This window comes from Nothoprocta perdicaria, unplaced genomic scaffold (assembly GCF_003342845.1).
Source record: "Nothoprocta perdicaria isolate Ctin4 unplaced genomic scaffold, notPer1 scaffold_44, whole genome shotgun sequence".
Lineage (NCBI taxonomy): Eukaryota > Metazoa > Chordata > Aves > Tinamiformes > Tinamidae > Nothoprocta > Nothoprocta perdicaria.
The window spans coordinates 1,021,071-1,041,224 of record NW_020455688.1 but is presented as its reverse complement, the minus strand read 5'-3'; the positions used below and the strand labels follow the sequence as shown (position 1 = coordinate 1,041,224).

Here is a 20,154-nt window from a genome sequence, read left to right as displayed (position 1 = left end):
ATGCTCATGAATTGTATTAGACAAAAGTTCTTTATACTGAAAATTTGGAGCTATCTTTTAGCTTTTTGACAGAATTCTAGGAAATAGAAAAATTTGAAAATACTTCACAACACAATATATTATTTAGAGGTAGATGTTGGCTACATCCATACTTTAGTTCATTAATGCAGATCAGTCTCATGAGATCTGCTGCTAAAGCCTGACATGCTCCCTTCTGGTCTACCTACTGCTTATGTGGGGGTCTTTGGTGTATTAAGTTTTGTTGGAATCTGATCATCCTCACATACAGTGTTGTCTCAAACCAAAGGCTAGTCATGTACTATTTCACTTATTGCAGCAGTTTCACTGGAAAAGTTCTGTGTTTGAGTATATACATGTCTGTTCCCTATTTGTATTTCTTTTTTTTTTTTTTTTCTGAAGGAAATCTATAGGGCCAGCTTTCTGAAAAAAGTGCTGCATATCTTAAATTGCAAGCCTTAAGGAGTTATGACTCCCTTGTGATATTAAGTTCGTTAGTAGAATATTTCTRGGTGATGTTGGGAATGCTGGTATGTGTGGTTGCTCTTGGCCTCAAATACCCCTAAGAAGGACGTGGGCTKCTTTCTCTGTTACTCTGAGTCTGTCAGGAGGTTAGGAACTGCTTCTACTGGAGCTGATGTTTCTCTCTCTGTCTCATAGCTTCAGATGGGCCTAATAATGAAAATAAATAGACCTTTGGAGCATAAGGAAGGTCTTCCTTTTAAGAGAAACTTTAATTAYGTGTCTGTAGGGTTTCAGTAATGATTTTGACGGTGCTTTTTCCTCCTATTTCCTTTTGTGAACACTACCCTAGGTGTCAATAAAATAAAAAAAGATTTATTTCTGCATCATTCAGAGGAAGCAGAATGCATTAAAGCAATTTATTATATTTTATCTGGGAGAGGGGAAACATGGGACCTCACGGAGGCTTATAGGCTTTATCTGAGACACTCCTGGTTAAAATCATACCGTCACGTCTTCRCTTGACTGATTTCTTTCTGGATCTGTCAACGATTCCTGCTGTACATTGACAATGGGCTGTTTAAACAAGTGGGATGGAGAGTGCTCTTGGCTGAAACATAACTCACTGAGTGGTCGTATTCTCCTGGAAGTTATTGTTTGTTTGCTTGTTTTGTTTTGTTTTTGTTTCTTAAATGGGGCTTAGAGTCGCCTAGCACCCTACTCTGTAAACAATAAATTACTCTCAGACAGGTCTGTCCTCCTCAGTATGTATTGCTTCCCTTCTGCTCTGGTTGCTTTTTGATTCTTTTTTCTTAGATTTTTTTTGTGTGTTATGTCAATGAATACAGATTTCAGCACTTTTATTCCCTGTTTTGATTACAAAGAAGCAGTAAATAAATACAAAATATACCTTTTCTATTACAGTTTTACCATCTGCCACAAAACAGAAGTGGTAAAAAATACATTAAATCCAGTGTGGCAGGCGTTCAAGATCTCTGTCAGAGCGCTGTGTAATGGGGACTATGACCGGTAAGCTACAGTTAACAGAGTAACATTTTTTTCCCCTAACTTATCTATTCTTTTATGTGAAGCATTTTCTACTAAATTCAGTTATTAATGTAATTTAGGTTATTTAATAAGCATTTTGAAAGGAACAGAGAATTCATGTTTCCTTTCTTAAATCATGTAGATATTTGAACATAAATTTGTAAGACAATTTGAAATATAAGTCTTATTGACTCATATAAGTGAACTTACTAGTGTGGCTTGTCTGTCTGAATAGCAACAGTCTCTGAAATCTGGAAGTAAAATGATGGATGTCTAGTCAAAATACATTTTGTGATATTGCCTTTCTAAGTAAATTAAAGTTTCAAAGTTTTTCTTTGTGAACTTTGGGAATATTTTTATAAAATAAATTGGTTCTAATGGATAGATATTCCAAATACACTTCTCCCCAAATGAAAATACTTCTTTGTTTTTACTCTGAATCCTTTCTGTTACTTGTTAACACTTTGCTGAGSTTTGTATGGCTTGCTAATATTATAATCATTCCCTAGTATGGTTGAATGGGGCTGTTGATCCCTGTGGAAGATCGTGAAATAAATGTGACCATGTTGTGTTGCTGTAGTGGTGACATGGTGCAGCTGACCGTCACGGTGAACCACAGCCCAGTCACTTCATGGAAGGGACAACTCAACGTTGGTGTAGGCTGCAGTGTGAACAACTGAGGTCAATCCTAGAAACAAAGCCTAGGAACTTAACAAAGCAAGAATGCTGGAAGAGCAGAGAGCTCTAGTCCTGTTCAGTTCTGATGTAATGAAATAAAATCTAATTAGCTCTTCCGCCAAATTAATGTTTGCACTGCTGTTTGTGTTAGTGTTAGCATTTTATAACCTAATTTGCCCCCCAGCTCCTGGCTCGCTAAGAGGGGGTTGAACTTGCCTACAGTGTTGAGCACAATCTGTCAGTTCAGGGAAAACTGTTTCCCAGGGTCTGCCCTTGCCCTTCCCTCTGCCCCAGCATCTGCCAGCCCTCTTCAGCTCTAGGAAGGCAGGCAGGTTGCTTACTATAATCTGATGGTGAATGGAAGGATTAAATATCTATCCTCTTGGTTTGCTATTAAGTCAAAAGAGAGACTGGAAAAGTGCAGTCTTTAAAGGAGCACAGATGAGGCCTTCACAAAATCGTGCATGGGACACACATTATTTTCACTACTGTGGAATGCTTAGTAGAGATTCATACCGAGTTGTCTGCCGTATTCAAGCTTTATTCTGAACAAGAGTAGTTTTGTTTGTTTTTATTCAGAAACTAAAGCCTACCAGTTTGGCTCCCTTACTGCTTTAAGCGYACATTACTTTGTATTTTGAATATCGCTTTTAGTGTGAACTGTGCTGTTYATTAATTTTATCCTCTGAAAATTCTGCACTTCCCAACTATCTACCCAGCAGTAGGTTTCCTTTTCCAGATACTAGCAAAAGATTTCTGTTACTTTTCATTAAAACGTCTCTAATTCTTTAAGGTTTTGAATATCCCTTACAGAAGAATATAGCAAATTCAAATACAGTAAGTAAGACTAGGTTGGTTAATCTTCTAATGAGTTTGTTTCATCRATTTCTGCTCTAATTTAATTAAAATATATTGGGTGACCTGAGTTACTTACAATTTTGCCATAAGAAATGATTGGAAGCTTCTTCTTTTGGGATGTAATGTAGATGATTACCTGCATATGCTTTCAAAATGTAAGTATTAAAGTCAATCCAAGCACATTTTAATAGCATTTTATTTGTTTTTATATTTTTTCAGAACAATTAAAGTAGAAGTATATGACTGGGATAGAGATGGAAGGTAAGATCTTATTTCCATTGCTAATGCTTAGTGTTATGCATGCACATACTTTTAAAAATATATAAACATACAGTGGCAAGAATGGGGCTATCAGATATGGTTTAGCAATATTTAGAGGTGCGGGTACTGGGGAAAATAAAGTTCTGCAGTGCTGTAGCTCTCTTATTTGCAGCTGGGGACTTGTCAGTACATTTCAGTTGCCATGTGTGTAAATTTATACATGGAACAAGCATGACTGAATATTTTATGTTCTACAAAACCAGTTTGTGAATCTCATTGGTATTAATACTTATTTAGGTGAATAAAAAGAGGAATAGTCCTTCATTCAACAGTCTGCTTCTTTCTTAATCTAATATATTGGTTGGTTAAGTATTGACCTTTTTTAAAGGATGATAAAAATGGCTGAGCCTGCAATAGCTTTGGCATGTGCTGCTTCACAGTTGCCTCATGGAAACTACATATTACCATAATTTGAAATTGAGTTTAAATATTCATTTTCTTGCCTGTCCTCTTCCAAAGATATTTTTAAACTCTGGAGTTGGAAGTTTTAAATAACTACATCAATAAGAAGTGGATGGTCATTCCAAGAGGGGCAGTTGGCTACGTTTCATGCTCTTTCTGTACTGAGTCCACTTTGCTATCTAAGGAAATAAACTTTTCAACTTGTCTTACTTTGTCAAATAAGCATTATGTTTGATCAGACAGGATTGAGATCTTTTGCTCTTTTAAAAAATATTTGAGTTTCTAAGCCAATATTTTCATTAGAACGTATACTCATAAATCCCGGCACTACTATATGCAATTCATAGATATGTGACTTTTTATATGTCTTTAAGCTTGTCTGTCTTAATTATTTCCTTGCATTTGAATTTTTAAGAGTATATTATTTATTATGTAATAATATATTTAATATAGGTAATGGGCATTCTTTCTAGTGTTAAAACTAATTATATTGTGCTGGTATGGCACAGTCAATCTCGTAACAGTAATAAGCAAATGGATCCCATCATTCCTTCTTTGTAGCCAAGGGCAAAAAATAATTTCAGCACACTTGGTTTATGCCTTTCTCTTCAATTCCACTGTGAAGCCTGTGGATTTACAAGCATTCTCATTGCGTGTTTAGATCACATCACATAAATGCCTCCTGCTACTGCAAATTCATCTTTCTTGATTAGATATTTCCTGGAGTGACAAAATAACATATTCTAGTAATTAAAAATATGAAGAATGAAGCTAACAAAGCTGCATTAATAAAATGTCTGTGCATCACTGTAAAGAAGAATCTCTGTTAACATTCTTTCTTCCTCCAATGTGATGTATTTACATWTCTGCATACAAACTATAATATTTTTTGCAAATAGCCTGGAAATGACTAATTAAATGCTATTTCCAAAATAATAAAAGCCAAAGACTGTAGTCAATTACTGTGTCAAACTCCATTTGCTATCCTGTTTGCTCCAGAATCTGAAACTAAAGTATGATTAAAAGGAAAACTTAAATCTGACAAATAACAGTCTATAGCTGAAACTGTGAGTTTCAGTGAGTTCACACTTTCAGTGAGTTCAACACACAATGGAGTTCAAGCAGTGATTAGTTTCAATACTGTCCCAAATGTTTGGAAAGAAATCTGCTTTTGCTTGCATCTAAATCTGAATACCTAGCAAAGAAGTCTCAAAATACGTTATTGACGTATTTTGATTTTATTTGTTATTCTAGTTGTATGATGTTTGTAGCCACTTTCTGCCAGTTTTTGAATTTAGAAGCAGACAGAAAACTGATATTTACATGTTATTTTCTCAGAAATAAGAGACAGCACTTAGGGTTTTTTTTTTGTGTGTGTGATTTCAGACCATTTAAAAATCGGTCAACAAGACTAAACTGGTCTTTCAGGTTGCCTCAGGAACCATTGGGGAAAAGTAGTCTTCTGGATTCTGTTGGAGTCCACTCTAACCAGAATAAAAGCCATTTGGTGGTTCCTGAGGCTTGCTAATGATCAAGTAAAACCTAAATGGCTAATTTGACATGGATGTTGCCAAATGTATCTGAGATGAATCCCATTAAGAAGCCTGTAATAGTCCATCAGTTTCTCATATAGTGCTTCTGTTGCACAGTTTACAGTAATTTCCCCTTTGATGGACCCTTTGTTTATAAAGATGGATGATCACCTCACTGAATCATTCATCTTCGGTGTAGTCTGGGTGGAGACAACCTTTAAAAGATCTTCAGAGAACATGCTAGAGAGCMAAGTCAAGTCACACTAAATATTTCAGGTTGTTCAGTAATAAAACATTCCTTCTGCATTATTTTATTCAACTAGGCTGGGTTTTTTGTTCTGTTTGTTTTTTTTCTATCCCATTACATGTGCTTTGGGAAACTGCTCCAACATGGTTTGCATTGATCTTCTTACTGTGATTTTTTTCATGATTTACATTGCTAAGATAAATTGTATATTCTTAATTTTTGTTTATTTTTAAACAACACTTAAAATGTTTTGTCTGAAATTTAGCACTAGACTTTTTTAACATTAGCATATTTAAATATTTAATGTTTGTCTCTAACAAGCTTCCATGCTAAAACTACCAAAATGTGAAACACTTGTTATAATTTTTACTTTCTATGGCTGCCAAGACCTGTAAAAATCCCCAGAAATGTTTGGTCATGTAAGACGTCAAAAAAAATTACATTTTTAACTTCAGACAAGCCCACTTGTGTGAAACAAAACCACTTCTTATTTTTGAATGTTCTCCTGGTCAATGAAGAACTAATAGACAGATGTTATATAACGAAAGGAAGAATAGTAAGACATGCAGTTTCCTTCCGGAGAGCTGCACACTTTGTTTATAAAGTTTGCTTCTTTGTGCATATATATATATATTTAAATTTTGTACATATTTAACAAAATTATAAGCTTGATAGTATTTTTGGTCCTGAATTCTTGACTTCACACATCTCTCTGAAACCATCTGGAAGATTCAGACATTACTGATCTATGTGACATGAAAACTTCAATGGCAAATTAGTCTTGTGGGTGCAGAATGGACCTAAGAATTCAGAAAACAGTGTCTTTAAGGAATTCTTTAACTCACATGTGACCTTGAACAAATCATCTGAGTGGGAGTAACAGAGCTATCACACTCATCATGCTATTGAATTCTAGTAAGTGATGTACCAGGGTAGATGCACGTTGCTTGAGGTATTGTCATTTTATCAGCAAAGAATAGTTTAATTAACCAGCTGTATTGGAGCACCTTGCTCCGGATTTGTAAAAGAGAACTGAAGTTTGAGGAAAGTTATTCTTGAGAAGTCCCTATGAGCACAGACTGCTTATCTCCTTTGTCTGAATTATGGGCTGTGTGAATGCTAAGCTCACAGCAATGCTCCTGTGTTTTTATTTCTCTTTTTTTTTTTTTGTTTTGTTTTGTTTTTAATTTCATTAATGTTCAACTGTGAAATTATAAATGGGAAATTGTTAGGTAGCATGTATATGTACAAAAGGCTCCAGAGTTTTGGTGTTTATGCTCTATAATGTAGAATTAAGTTTGTGGGCTTTTTTCTTTATTTTAAAACTTTATAGTTTTATATATGTGCAATGTGCACGATAACAGAGTGCAATGATAAAAGAGCCATCAAAGTATTCATGTGAGAATCTAAACACTACAAGAGATTTTTAAGGCTCAGATTCCAGGTTTTCTCACTTTATTTTGTGTCCTTCCCTGTCACTTTGCTTCTCCTGCTGCTTAGCTGATTTATATAAATCATTACRTTTGTTACTTTATTCATTGACTGTAATGATTTCCCTTTCATTCATTTTTTTTCCTTCGGATCATTAAAAAATCAAAGTTAATACGATTCTGAAAGTGCTTTTCAGCACCGCAAAGCAGTGCCAGATTTAAAAGCATTTTGAAATAGTTGGGGTTCAAGTGATTATTGAGATTACTTGAAGAGTGAGATTGAGAAAGTAAGAGATACAAATCACTGATTATTCTCCCAATATACAAATCATAGAAAAAGATCTTTAATCTTAGGAATATTTGGTGTTAGGAGACCTAAAATCAGAAAGATCTTTTGTCTTGGAATCTCRGAACAGGGACTCATATCAGGCGATCTGTTGATATATCCTCATGAATACTGAGGAGATGTGTCTTGATTTTCTTAAATATCTATTCTGCCAGCAAGGGCAAATAATGACCTACAAGCAGTCATCTCTCAGAGCTAGCCTAGTGGCAGGGGGCTTATATCCACCTGAACAGTGAGTGTTCAGATCCAGATTCTTAGCTGATGGTCTTCTAAGCACAAAAAACTCAGAGGCTTCTTCTTATATTAACACCTTTTTAATGTGATAATTCAGAGGGACTAAGTCTTTCTAGCTCAGTTGATGTATCTCTGTTTATTGACATAAGAAAAAGAGACATTGTAGGGTCTCCTTTYCCTTGGCATTCCTGGTGGAGACATTCCTGGCTTCACCCCTGGTGGTGCCAGGGATGATATTGTGAATAGTTCTGGCTTTTTAGATTCTATAAATGTTGAGAGCTTGTTCTGGCTTTTTAATTTTGTTAGCTTCCGTAAGACTGATCACAAACCTAGAGCCTAGTCCTCGTTGCGTGCCYGAGTAATTTAAGCATGAACTTTCAGAAAGATTTAATCTAATAATTTTCATCTGTAAATTATTATTGCTAGTAGAGTCAAGATGCAACAGAATGAAAGAGAAAATATTTAAGTAAATTATATCTTTCGCCATTGTATATCCTTACTTAACAGATATCAGTTCATAATGGCTGTGTTTCTCTTTTTCATATATATATGCAATGCATATTTATATCAATATTGTGCATGTCATTTGAAAACTTTTTTTATTATTATTTAATACAGCCATGATTTCATTGGAGAATTCACAACAAGTTATCGAGAGTTATCTAGAGGGCAATCTCAGTTCAATGTGTATGAGGTAAGTACTGTGAGTATATTCATTCACTTTAAGGAAATAAGTGAGAAGACTTTCAATATTGTAATGGCAAACTGGTCAAGCACACACAGTGCTTGCTGGAATCAAACTGTTGGAATCGTGTTGGAAAACACAATGTGTAACAGCTGATGAACAGAAAAACAAATGGCAAACTGCTTAGACACAAATAGGAGTAGCCCAGTGCTTGCTCTAAGTCATACACAACACTCAGGCCCTCTGTCCTTCATAAAAGGAGAAACCCAAAATAATTATCGGCTGTTACACATTGTGTTTTGCATGCTAGTTTCTTAGAAACAAAGAATATCTGATGATTCCTATACAAGAAGTACATTTATATGCATTTGTTTTTAAGAGGAAACATTAGATTTTCACTAAGTATTGATTCTAGAAGTACAAGTGATAACTCAGCTTACTTATCAATAGCTGGGGTTTTTTTTGTTTGTTTTGGTTCAGATGTATCTTTGGCTTAAAATTTGCATCTGGTGTTAGGCTTCACTGAGTTCATCTGTCAGGTGCTGGGATTGATAATACAGTTGTCAATTTAATTATGTATTTTTTTATTATTACATTCCTTCCACTGTGGTAAGATCTTTTTGTGTATTGTAGGTAAATATAGAGTACAAGCAAATTCCTGTTTAATATTCTTTCTTTTCTCCTCCATGCTCTCAGAATTGTGCAGGGTTCTTTATTGTGGTTCTAACACATAACTAATTTAAAACTTCTTTCCCAATGGAGTCTGGGTTATTTGGATTTGCAAAAATACAGATTTCTTTTTTTCCAAAATGAATTGTTCTGAATGTTCTGAAGTGCTAACCTGGGCTTTTTTTTCTTGCAAATCCAGTAAATTTCATCGTCATTATTTAGACCTCATTGTTTCTGTGTATAATTTAAATCACTTTGAATTCATTACTGCATGAAAAATCTAGCATTTAGCAGAGTATTCTCTGTGCTGTGTTTATTGTTGATGGACTCCTAGATAGCATGGACAAGAAGCCTTAGAAGAGTTTGCTTTTGAAATTTAYATTGAGTGCTTCAGGTAACAGTCATGAATTTAAAGATCTGTGTACTATATGTGGAAATGTCTTGAGAGAGTGAAATRGGCCCTTTTTTACCTTTTTAGGTAAAATTTACCTAAGGTTCCAAGGTAATTTACCTTGGGTAATGCATACCAAGTATATTATGTAAAAAGAATTAGAGATTCAGGAYTTCTTTGCCTATAATCCTGTTGTTTTGCTTGTCCTTCAAAGTGTTTCTTCTTTCTTGCATGCTGCATTTCTTTTCTGCCTTGGACATGGTATTTTGTGTTTGTGTTTCTTTGGTGGCACTCTTCCAGGCCTTCAGATGTTAGTAGAAGTCAAGATTACCAAGAACTCTATCTACTCTCTCCAAGAAGAAGTAGTATCTACGTCTCCCAGCAGCTGTATCAGCAGTAGTCACATATGCCATTCAGAAAGTAGGATTTCCTTGTCCAGGAAAAAGTGTAGTGTCACTTTAGTGTAGTCTTGTCCGTGTAAAGCATCTTCTCTCGTTCTCCAGGACCCTCAAGGTGATTGCAGCTCTGGATCCTTTTGCTGAGTAATGCCCCTCATGACTTGTGGATTCACATGGACTGTGGCTGTTTTGGGGATGGTTCCATAACTAGCAGTCTCAAGAAGTAACACTCCTATTGCCTCTTTATCTGTCCTGATAGTGGAATCATCTGATAGTGGAATCAATTCCTAGGTTAAGACTTTAGTTTGAATGCAGATTGGTGAAATTACYGACTGGCTGTTATGCAAATATCTTTATAAAACCATTCTTAATACCATGAGCAGAGTATTTTTTTTTCCTTTCCAATTCTTTTACAAATTCAGTTAATTGAATCATGATATAATCAAGATTATGATCTCTTTTTGTATGACGGACCTGACTCTTAGGAGTATTGTGTCATACCWTTGAAATAATTTGCAGTTTCTTATTGAACGATGACTTATTTTATTAAATATAGTTCCTGGGCATCCTGTGTTTAATCCCCACACCACAATCCCCCTCCGCACCACAGTCTTTTATGCTTTGTTACTGCTTCTGCTAGATCAGTCTCTGGAATATCAGAACAAAAGGGATTTAACAAATTCCTTTTAAATTGTTTTGCATTTAGAAACAGACCTAAGGCAGAGAAATTTGTGCTTGACTGGGTGTCCTATATTTGGCAATTAGGATAACTATAACAAACTCTCTTCGATTGCCTTTTTTTAATAGCTAACATTTCCTGTGGCTTTCTAGGTTAGTGCATGAGTGGAAGGCTTTCAGAGGTTAAAATAAAAAGTTTACTTTATAAAACTACCTGAAATTTCAGCAAAAACAAAGAACATAAATATTTATCGTAATTAAAATATCTAGAATTGTGAGACAGAGGCAAGCTGTATTTTAAGTAATTTTTGGTCTAAAGTAGATACCTTTTTTTCCGTRATATTTCACTTCAAACTCCAGTGCATTCCCTAGCAATTCCAAAGAAGCTAATTGTTAAGTTATCTGAAGCAGAAGATTCAGATGAATCTGTTCTTGGGCCATTAATGACTTCTGGCAAGACGTGTGCTGCTAGCTCAGGCTTCACCACTGGATTCTGGATAGCTGTGTGTATGAAGGGCCACAGGGCAGGCGGGCAGTCTGTTACCTTCCTCTTCCTCTCTGGGCAAGAATCAGCAGGGCTCACCTTCTGGCTAAGACTGATTCAACAAGAATTATTGCGTTGTGTGTATGTATTCTACATAGATTTAATTCATTGCTCACCWTTCCAGCCACTGTTAATTAAGAAGTAGAGCAAGTGATGGGGCTTTCTTRAGAGACTTGGAGGGCTGTGTCTGTATGTAAGACAATAAAATCTTTGAAGAGATAATGATGTAGCATATGGGAACGAGAGAATCACTCTCATATAGATAATTCTGGAGATCTCAAATGATATTTTGAGATTTCCTTAACAGCTCTGCCTTACATTTTAGAGCTGTTCTTTGTTCCACAGGGAATAAAATTTTAAGTGAAATTTCATTTTGAGTGGGGGGAAATTTGTGGAAGACCTATTTTAATATTTTTTTCAGGCATAACAGTTTAAATATTTTATAGAAGTTAAGCGGCCAATATTTCTATTGGGATTGTTTTCATTCCTTGTCATTTAGAGAACATCTGTGAGTAGTTTACAGTAAAACTTGGCAGTAAGCCACAAAGATTTGAATTTCATGGTTGCACGGGAGGTTGATCAACCTAATTAACAAAATAATGTTTTTCTTCCAGTTCCATGCACCATTTTGAGTGAAAAAGGAATACATCTTTAATGTATTTGTAATGAATCTGACTAAGACTTGCCTTTGAGTGGATAGATATTTAGAAGGGAAATGTTTTTTTTCATGTCAGTAGTGGAAAAATTTGCAGAAATGAGTTCAGGATATTCAAGAAAATTATTTAATGCTTGATAGTTCTCTGAAGCTTCATATATACTGGGAAATCATTGAACCTCTGCAGTACTGACCAGGTTGTGGTCTAGGCCATTTTCATCAAGTAACTTAGCTTGTTTCCATTTTGGGGCAGTGTGAAAATGGGTCTTTCTTTCACTGCATTTGCTTTTCTCTCAGCCAGATGCTGTTATTGCACCAAAAACAGAAACTCTCCCATTTCTCAAATAATAGTGAGGAGAAGATGGAAACAAATGAGCTAGAATCATAGAATGGTTAAGGTTGGAAGGGACCCCTAGAGATCATCTAGTCCAACTCCCCTACTCGAGCAGGGACACCCAGAGCACGGGGCACTGAGCGGCATCCAGGCGCCTTTGGAAGATCTCCAGAGAAGGAGACTCCACAGCCTCCCTGGGCAGCCTGTGCCAGGGCTCTGGCACCCTCGCACCAAACAAGTTCTTCCTCACATGCAGATGGAGCTGCCTGGGTTTCAACTTGGACCCATTGCCCCTTGTCCTGTCACTGACCACCACTGAGAAGAGTTTGGCCCCCTCCTCCGTACCTTCACCCCTCAGGTATTTATACATATTGATCAGATCTCCTCTCAGTCTTTCCTTCTCCAGGCTAAACAGGCCCAGCTCTCTAAGTGTCTCCTCAGATGAGGGATTCCCCAGTCCCTTAATCGTATTTGTAGCCCTCCACTAGACTCTCTCCAGTCCCTCTTGTACTGGGGCACCCAACCCTGGACACAGTACTCCAGATGTGACCTCACCGGAGCTGAGTAGAGATGGAGGATCACCTCCCTCAACCTGCTGACAACTTTTCCCAGTGAAGCCCCCSCTACTACCAAGTGGCCTACTTGAACACAAGGGCGCATTCCTGGCTCATGGYTAACTTTTTTGTTCACCAGGATCCCCAGGTCTTTTGCTGCAGAGCTGCTTTCCAGCAAGTCRACTCTCTGACCTGTACTGAGKTTATTCTTCCCTGTTACTCCCTCCTTTACAGGACTCTGCACTTGCCTTTGTTGAACTTTGTGAGGTTCCTCTCTGCCCATCTCTCCARCCTRTCMAGGTCCCTCTGAATGGCAGCAGAGTTCTCTGGAGCACCAACCACCTCTCCCAGTTTTCTGTCATCAAATTTACTGAGAGTGCYCTCCCTCCSTTCATCCAGGTCATTGATGAAGAGGTTGAACAAAACTGGATGCTATGTGGACCCCTGGGGGATACTGCTCTCTGTAGGCTTCTAGCTAGACTGGACTGCTGAGCACAAATCCTCTGTGCTCTGCTGTTCRGACAGTTTTCAGACCACGTCACTGCTCACCTATCCTGCACTTCTTGAGCTTGCCTGCGAGGATTTTATGGGAGATAGTGTCAAAAGCTTTCCTGAAGTCAAGGTAGACAACATCCACTCTTCTCCCCTCATGTCATTCCATTTTAGAAGGCTGTCAGGTTGGTTGAGGTTCACCGAGGAATCAAAATTTAATTAACGCTCCTACCTTGTTGCCTGTGTTTGTCAAATGTGAATAATAACATTAACATATATTCATTGTTTTGTAAATATGCATGCATCTAAGCTTTGAGGTGCCTGTGTAAGGAGAGTGCTAAATATGTTTAGAATCTTTTGAAAATAGACTACTTGCTCCCTTGAAAGTGTCTTAACAACTTTCTCTTACAGCATAAATGATACTACTTTAATATATTTATTTATTTAATATATTAATGTATATTTAATATACATTTTATTTTTGTTTTAGGTAATAAATCCAAAGAAAAAAGGAAAAAAGAAAAAGTATATTAATTCTGGAACAGTAAGTATATATGCTTATATTACTTTTTTCTTGAAACATAGTGTAGCTAATATAATTAAGAAAAGTTACACTGGAACCTTCTTTAGAAAAAGAGTCATCTTTTTGTATTACCGAGAAGTTTTGGAGAATTGCTTTTAAAAGTTCTTTTTCTATAATTTTGGATGAGAGTTTATTGCTTTTTATATTCATATTCCATATTCTGCATTATGAATTACGTGTTAGCAATGCAAACKATTCTTTTCTTAATTTTCTCAGCTTCTGTGTTACAGCATTCAAGACACTTGCAATAATATTTATGAAAAATGAAGGTAAAGGTTGAAGAATTGTGTCTAGGAAAGTCTAATCATGTTTTAGATATACAATTTTTGAAAACACATGCAGCATGGATTTCTTTTTTCCATGTGAACAGTTCTGCTGCAGTCAGCAGTTCTGCTTTCACTCTGATTTGTAGCCTTGAAGGAACAGTTTGTCATACTCGCATTCTTTTGTAACTCAGTTAATCAGTAGGAAAACAATCATTTATTTTTACTGTACCTTTTTGTAAAATGGAAAAAAAGAATAGGCAAAAGCAGTTGTCCATGGAAATTTACCATTTAGATATTTACTCTTCAAGAAAACATATACCTAATACATACCTAATTTTTTCTCCTTTTTCTTTTTACTAGACCTCAGTGTTTTAAGTTTTGTTTTGCTAAATCAGTGAGCTAGAAACTTATGGAAAATTGATTATTTTAAGTCAATACTGAAAGTTAATATATTCAAAATYGCTAGTATGAAATCAGACTTAGGGTGCAGAAGAGCAAAAATTAATTGTGTGTTTGTATTTTCCTATTAATTTGGGTTATAAATGTACTAAGATATAATATATACGAAAATATACTAAATATACTTCACAAATATCTGTCTGTATTTGAAAGCAGGTTCTTTAGTTATGTCTGTCTGACAAAAACAACTGTGTCTTTTTATCCTTTGTCTCAAATTGTGGTGAAGTTTTTGATAAAGGGTTTAGTGATAGGAATGGAATTTCCTMTATCACCCTGTCAACCATTGCTTCATAGCTTCCTTTCTTATTTTGACCTCTACACCCTTCATCACCYTTCACACTGTCCATCAAATTCATAACTCTTCTTCGTCACTTCTGCTTTGCCTTCAGGCTTCCTTTATGCTTCTCCAAGTTGTCGCTCTCCTATATTCTGCCTTCATTGTCCCTCCTACTTCATCCTGTCATTCTTCGCCCTAGATGTAGTTTGTCCCACAGTGTTCTAAATTTCCAAGCAATATTTCAAACCACCACTCCCACTAGTAGAAAGTTGGCATTGCAAAACTTTCAACGAGGGGGTTATAGATCACTGACTACCATCTCACTTCTGCTTTTCCATCTTAATTCATTATAACTTAGAATATTACTTGAAATTCTAACAAACATACTAAGCAGAAATGTTTCTGAGAGCATTTGTTTCAAACAAAGTAGTGAAACTGTAAATTCACTGTACAAAAACTGAAAGGTCACCAGTTATTGTCTGCAGGGAGGCGTGTGCTTCCATCATTTTGGTAGTTTGCTTTCTTCCCCCGCTTTTAAACTAGATTCACTCAAAACATTTTCCTAAATTAGATAGGAACATGCTGACCTGTTGTAATAACAGTGAACCATGAAAATGACTGTGTCCAGTGGCAAAATTAGTAAAGTTTTAATCTTACATTCAAGACTGTGCTATTKATAATCCAGTAGGACTTTGTTATGATCTTCTGTTCTCAACTAGCAAAGTAATTTTATGGCTTTAAACTTTGGTAGTTTTAAAGTTCTCCACAGTTCTCCACAGAATTCTCCACAGAGAATGTGGGACAAAGGAARTGAGATAGGAAGTAAGAATTGCCACCTATGATCAAAAATTTCACTTTGTTTGCACTGCTTTTTTACTCCTTGTATTTCTGTCTAATATTTTTGCTTAGAGTAGCTAAGCAGTTTTTACTTCTGTTGGGAGGAAAGTTTCATGTCACCTTTTAAATAAAACAAAAACATTTTGGATTGAATTCTCTGCTTTGTGAATGTTATGCAGTATCTGAAGATGCTGAATGCTGCATTTTTCTTTTCAAGTTTAAGCTACATTGACTCAAACACTGGAAATGCTAGTAACATTTTAAACTAGTGTTTTAGACACATAATTTCAGAATGCTAAAAGATGGAAGTAAAGAGATTTCTTATGTACACATTTTTTTATGCTATATTCCACTTCAAATATTTTTACATATTACATGTATACATATAATTTGCTAGATATCTTGTTATTGTTGTTCTTGGCTTCCATCAGTACTCAGTACTACTTTTGATATGTGATGAAAAAGGCCGTCTAGGTGTGTTCTTCAAACAGTTATAATACAAAACAGATGAGTTATTGTCTGGCATCTAATATTARTGTGTAGGTGCAGTGTACAGTGACTGGCAGCCATGCACATGGTAACCTACCCTGAAATAAAGGAAGAGGTTAAAAAGAAATTCTGGTAGACTTCCAGATTTGTCTCTCCCCTGTCAAAAACTGCTTATTGAAATTGTTTTGTATTTTTTATATCTTCTTTTTTTCCCTAGTACTGTAGAAAATTATGAACTAGCTATAGACCTCCAAAACCATTGTGCTTAGGTCCCTGCTTGTTTGATTGGAAAATGATGATTCCTGTCTGACTCTCATTTATTTGCTTTCAGGTAACATTGCTTTCATTCCTAATTGAAACAGAAGTTTCATTCCTTGACTATATTAAAGGCGGGTATGTGGTTTGCAACATTCTTTCTTGCTTTCACAATCTCAGTATAATTCACTTATAATTTATGCATGTTTTATTTATATGATGATTCTAAGGGACATCTTTAAGAGATGTATTTTTTCCACATTTAGTTGCCATAACTTTTTTTATTACATAAAAAATGCAGATTGTTTTTCATGTAAATTGGGTCATATGGTTTGTGAATACATTAAAGAATGTCATTTATAATGCTGTATGAGATGGCACGAAAACACAGAGGTTGAGCAATGACTTTTCATCAGYCAGTGAAAAATGGATTATCTGAAAGGAAATTACCTATGTACTATCAATATAGTAAAACGCTGTTTTGTTTCTTCCTAATACATACTAACTTTTGCTGTGTTTAATATTGGCATTTGTTTAGAAACTTCACCATTTAAAGTCATTTTTTTCTTACAAATTACGTCAAATTTATAACATCCACTTCTYATTTTTCATGTTCCCCCAAAGGGAAAGTAGAGACAGAAGCATAAAATGGCTTAGGCTAGAATATGGCTTGGAATGGGATTGAATYTCTGAAATTCATGGGGGTTTTTTAGCTTCACTTCCAGAACACATTTTTTCYTAAGGAGTTGGAGTAAGAATTCTTAAGGACTCTTTGTATGGAGTTTTGAGACAATTTCAATATTCTTTTTGTATTTATTTTAGAGCATATATTTCAGATAATGTATTATTTGTCAGGAAACAGCTGACTTCTTTTGTGACAGGCTTCAGTTGAAATAAAAATAGTCTGTGTTTCATTTCAGCTTCAATATAGGGCTTCATCTTTGTGCCCAGCTATGGTAGAGCTACAAATGAAAATGTGCTTGAAGTTTGTTTCTAGTGTATTTTCCATCGAAGTTCATTAAGCTAAAGTGCTGTCAGAAATTGTAATTATATTATCTACAGCGAGATTATCAGGAAAGCAGCTGGACATCCATTACATTCAAAGTTTTGAACGACCACAACCTGTAGAGGGAATGGATCATGGATGAGATGTGCTTCTAAGTGTTGACTTACCCATAGGCTCCTACAGACTGTAAATTCTTCTTCTTTCAAGGTTTAACAGCCTCTTTGATATATTGCAGTTCTCTCAAGTAATTTAATGTGGAAGCTAGAAAAACAAAATTCACTGCTATTTTATCCACATCCAAGAARGAATTATTGTGAGAGCATTTAATGTATAGCACTTAAAAATGAGAATGTCACTTTAATGTGAATGTAGAGGTCCTCTTTTTTAAACCTTTTATTTTATAACTTTGGAGAAATTTACGTTTTAACTTGAACATTTGGGCTTTCATTTGTGGTTGACATTTCTCTTATTTGGATAGGATGCAAAGTCTCTGCAAAACTTGAGATTTGACTGAGTGTTTTAGGCCGAACAAGACTGAAGTAATTTCCTTTCAGGAAAATTCTAGGTCATCATGTAAAGGAATTCTAAAATTTAGAATCTAATAGAATATAATTGAAATCTACTGCTGCTAAGTTAATCAGATATCTTCTTTTGTGACTGTTGTCTGCCCCTGCCATTCCTTCCTTCACTGTCAGACTTTCAAATCAACCATGGTAAAATGATTTCAAGTATGCTGGAAAATAGTTGCTTCCATTGTATATCCTGTTACAGAGAGAGGTCATCTATTTCTGTATTCTGAAGTGGAGGGTTGATATTCTTTCCATTATCTTTTTATAGGATTTTGGATATTAACTGGATTTTATAAAAAGTAGTCTATACTGCAGTTGTTCTAGGAATCTGCACCAAAACAGTTCTTATATCCAAATTTGTCACCACTGTCTTGGCTTTTTCTGTCCTGTCAGACATTTTGGAATCACTTTATTTCCTCTAGAAGAGCCCTACCTTTCATGGGGCTTCTGTTTCTCAAGTAGACTGAACACTACCACRTACCTATAGGAAGATTTGTGGGCATGTGTCCATTAATAAGTTTGGTGGTTATGGCTGATCTTTAGAGGGAATTTTATAAACTCATTGCTCAAGGTCAGCCCTGTGCCAGCAAGACACAGTAAGAGAGGGAAGGAAGTGTGGTCCAGGATGCTTCTGGACCACAAAGTATAGACTTTTCTACAATTRCAATTCTTGCCTCAAATTATTTGGAAAGAATACATCTTATCTCTTTGTGTCCTACTGTTCCTCCACAAAGAGAATCTCATTCGATTATTGACCATGTTAGAATTTATTACAGTTTAGCGAAGGTAAAACKTGCTATATATAGGTCAAATATGCTGTTGAAATTATTACAGTATCTGTAACCTCTGAATAATATTTTAACTCTGTATGCTGCTGCATAGAGTTTTATCTGTGCATTTTCTTGCCATGCTCTTTCTGAGGCAGCTATGTTGCTGGGGAAAGGCTTTTATGTTTTTGAGTCCTTTTCCAAATATCCGTACAAGATTGTGCACTGCTCAGACAATGTGAATGATAGACAGTTACTTGAGATAATGAAAGGATACCTGTGGTACAGAGATTATTCTGGCAGCTTTTCATATGAACAGCCGATCTGTTACAGAACCATTCTGATTTGGACAAGCATTGATGGAGGTTTAATAAGGAATCCTCAAGTTTAATAGGAATAGGGGTTGAACAGGATGCCCTGTTTTGCCTGCTCATTTTGTTAGAGTTTAAGCCTCTTCATTTCTCATAAACTTCATGTTTGAATTTGGAATTACAAGAATTGAGTAAGTGCATACGTAACCTTTTTAAGATTACGTCTGTTATCAAATTTCTGTCAGAGATGTTGTAAGTTAATAAACCTAATTGTCTACCCTCTGTAGACAAATAATAAAAACAAATTTGAATAAAAGTAATACTTTATTATTCTTATTGGTATTTTGTATGTTTCTCTGYAAATGCAAATTGAAGAAGTCTTGTGATATTAATAATTACCACTTCTAAAGATCTTTTCCTCTTTTCTTCATAAAAGAATACAGTACAATTTAGTAGGATGTTCTGTGTTTAAATGTATGATTGGTGATACTCATCATTAAATTATTTTATACAAAATCTTTTCATACTTAGTGATTCATACATTTAATTCTAAGTASATGAAGTGAAAACTATACATTTCTATTCTTTAGAAACATGACCAGGAGACTGAGTCATTTTTTTTGGCTTTTCTCTTCCTTCCCTCATCTCTAATACATTTCCATCTCAGTCCAATTGACAGGTTTTGGAGGAAGGAAAGGAGGTTGTACTGAGGCAGGGGTCCATCTCTTCTCCAGAATAACTACATATAGAGCAAGAGGAAATGGCCTTAGGTGTTGCCAGGGAAGGTTCAGGTTAGACATTAGGGAGAATTTCTATCTACAGCAAAAGAGTGGTGAAGCATTGGAACAGGCTGCCCAGGGAAGTGGTGGAGTCTGTCCATGTCAGTGTTCAAAAAAGGTCTAGATGAGGCACTTAGGGACATRGTTTAACAGATATGTTATTGAAGGGTTAACAGTTGGACTAGATAATCATAGAATCACAGAATGGTTAAGGTTGGAAGGGACCTCTAGAGATCATCTAGTCCAACTCCCCTGCTCCAGCAGGGACACCCAGAGCACGGGGCACAGGGCGGCATCCAGGCGCCTTTGGAAGATCTCCAGAGAAGGAGACTCCACAGCCTCCCTGGGCAGCCTGGGCCAGGGCTCKGGCACCCTCACACCAAACAAGTTCTTCCTCACATGCAGATGGAGCTGCCTGGGTTTCAACTTGSACCCATTGCCCCTTGTCCTGTCACTGGCCACCACTGAAAAGAGTTTGGCCCCTTCCTCCCTACATTCTCCCCTCAGGTATTTATACATATTGATCATATCCCCTCTCAACCTTCTCTCCTCCAGAGAAAACAGGCCCAGCTCGCTTAGTC

The 20,154-nt window shown here is 36.0% G+C and overlaps 1 protein-coding gene across 1 annotated transcript in view; it reads left to right on the top strand.

Moving 5' to 3' along the window:
* CPNE8 (copine 8) overlaps nucleotides 1-20,154 on the top strand; it is a 76,978-nt gene that overhangs the window by 34,668 nt on the left and 22,156 nt on the right. The window contains exons 9-13 of the mRNA XM_026046386.1: nucleotides 1,405-1,509; nucleotides 3,283-3,324; nucleotides 8,194-8,269; nucleotides 13,466-13,519; nucleotides 16,218-16,279. Of these exons, the coding sequence (XP_025902171.1) occupies nucleotides 1,405-1,509; nucleotides 3,283-3,324; nucleotides 8,194-8,269; nucleotides 13,466-13,519; nucleotides 16,218-16,279 (339 nt within the window). The remainder of the gene's footprint in view (nucleotides 1-1,404; nucleotides 1,510-3,282; nucleotides 3,325-8,193; nucleotides 8,270-13,465; nucleotides 13,520-16,217; nucleotides 16,280-20,154) is intronic.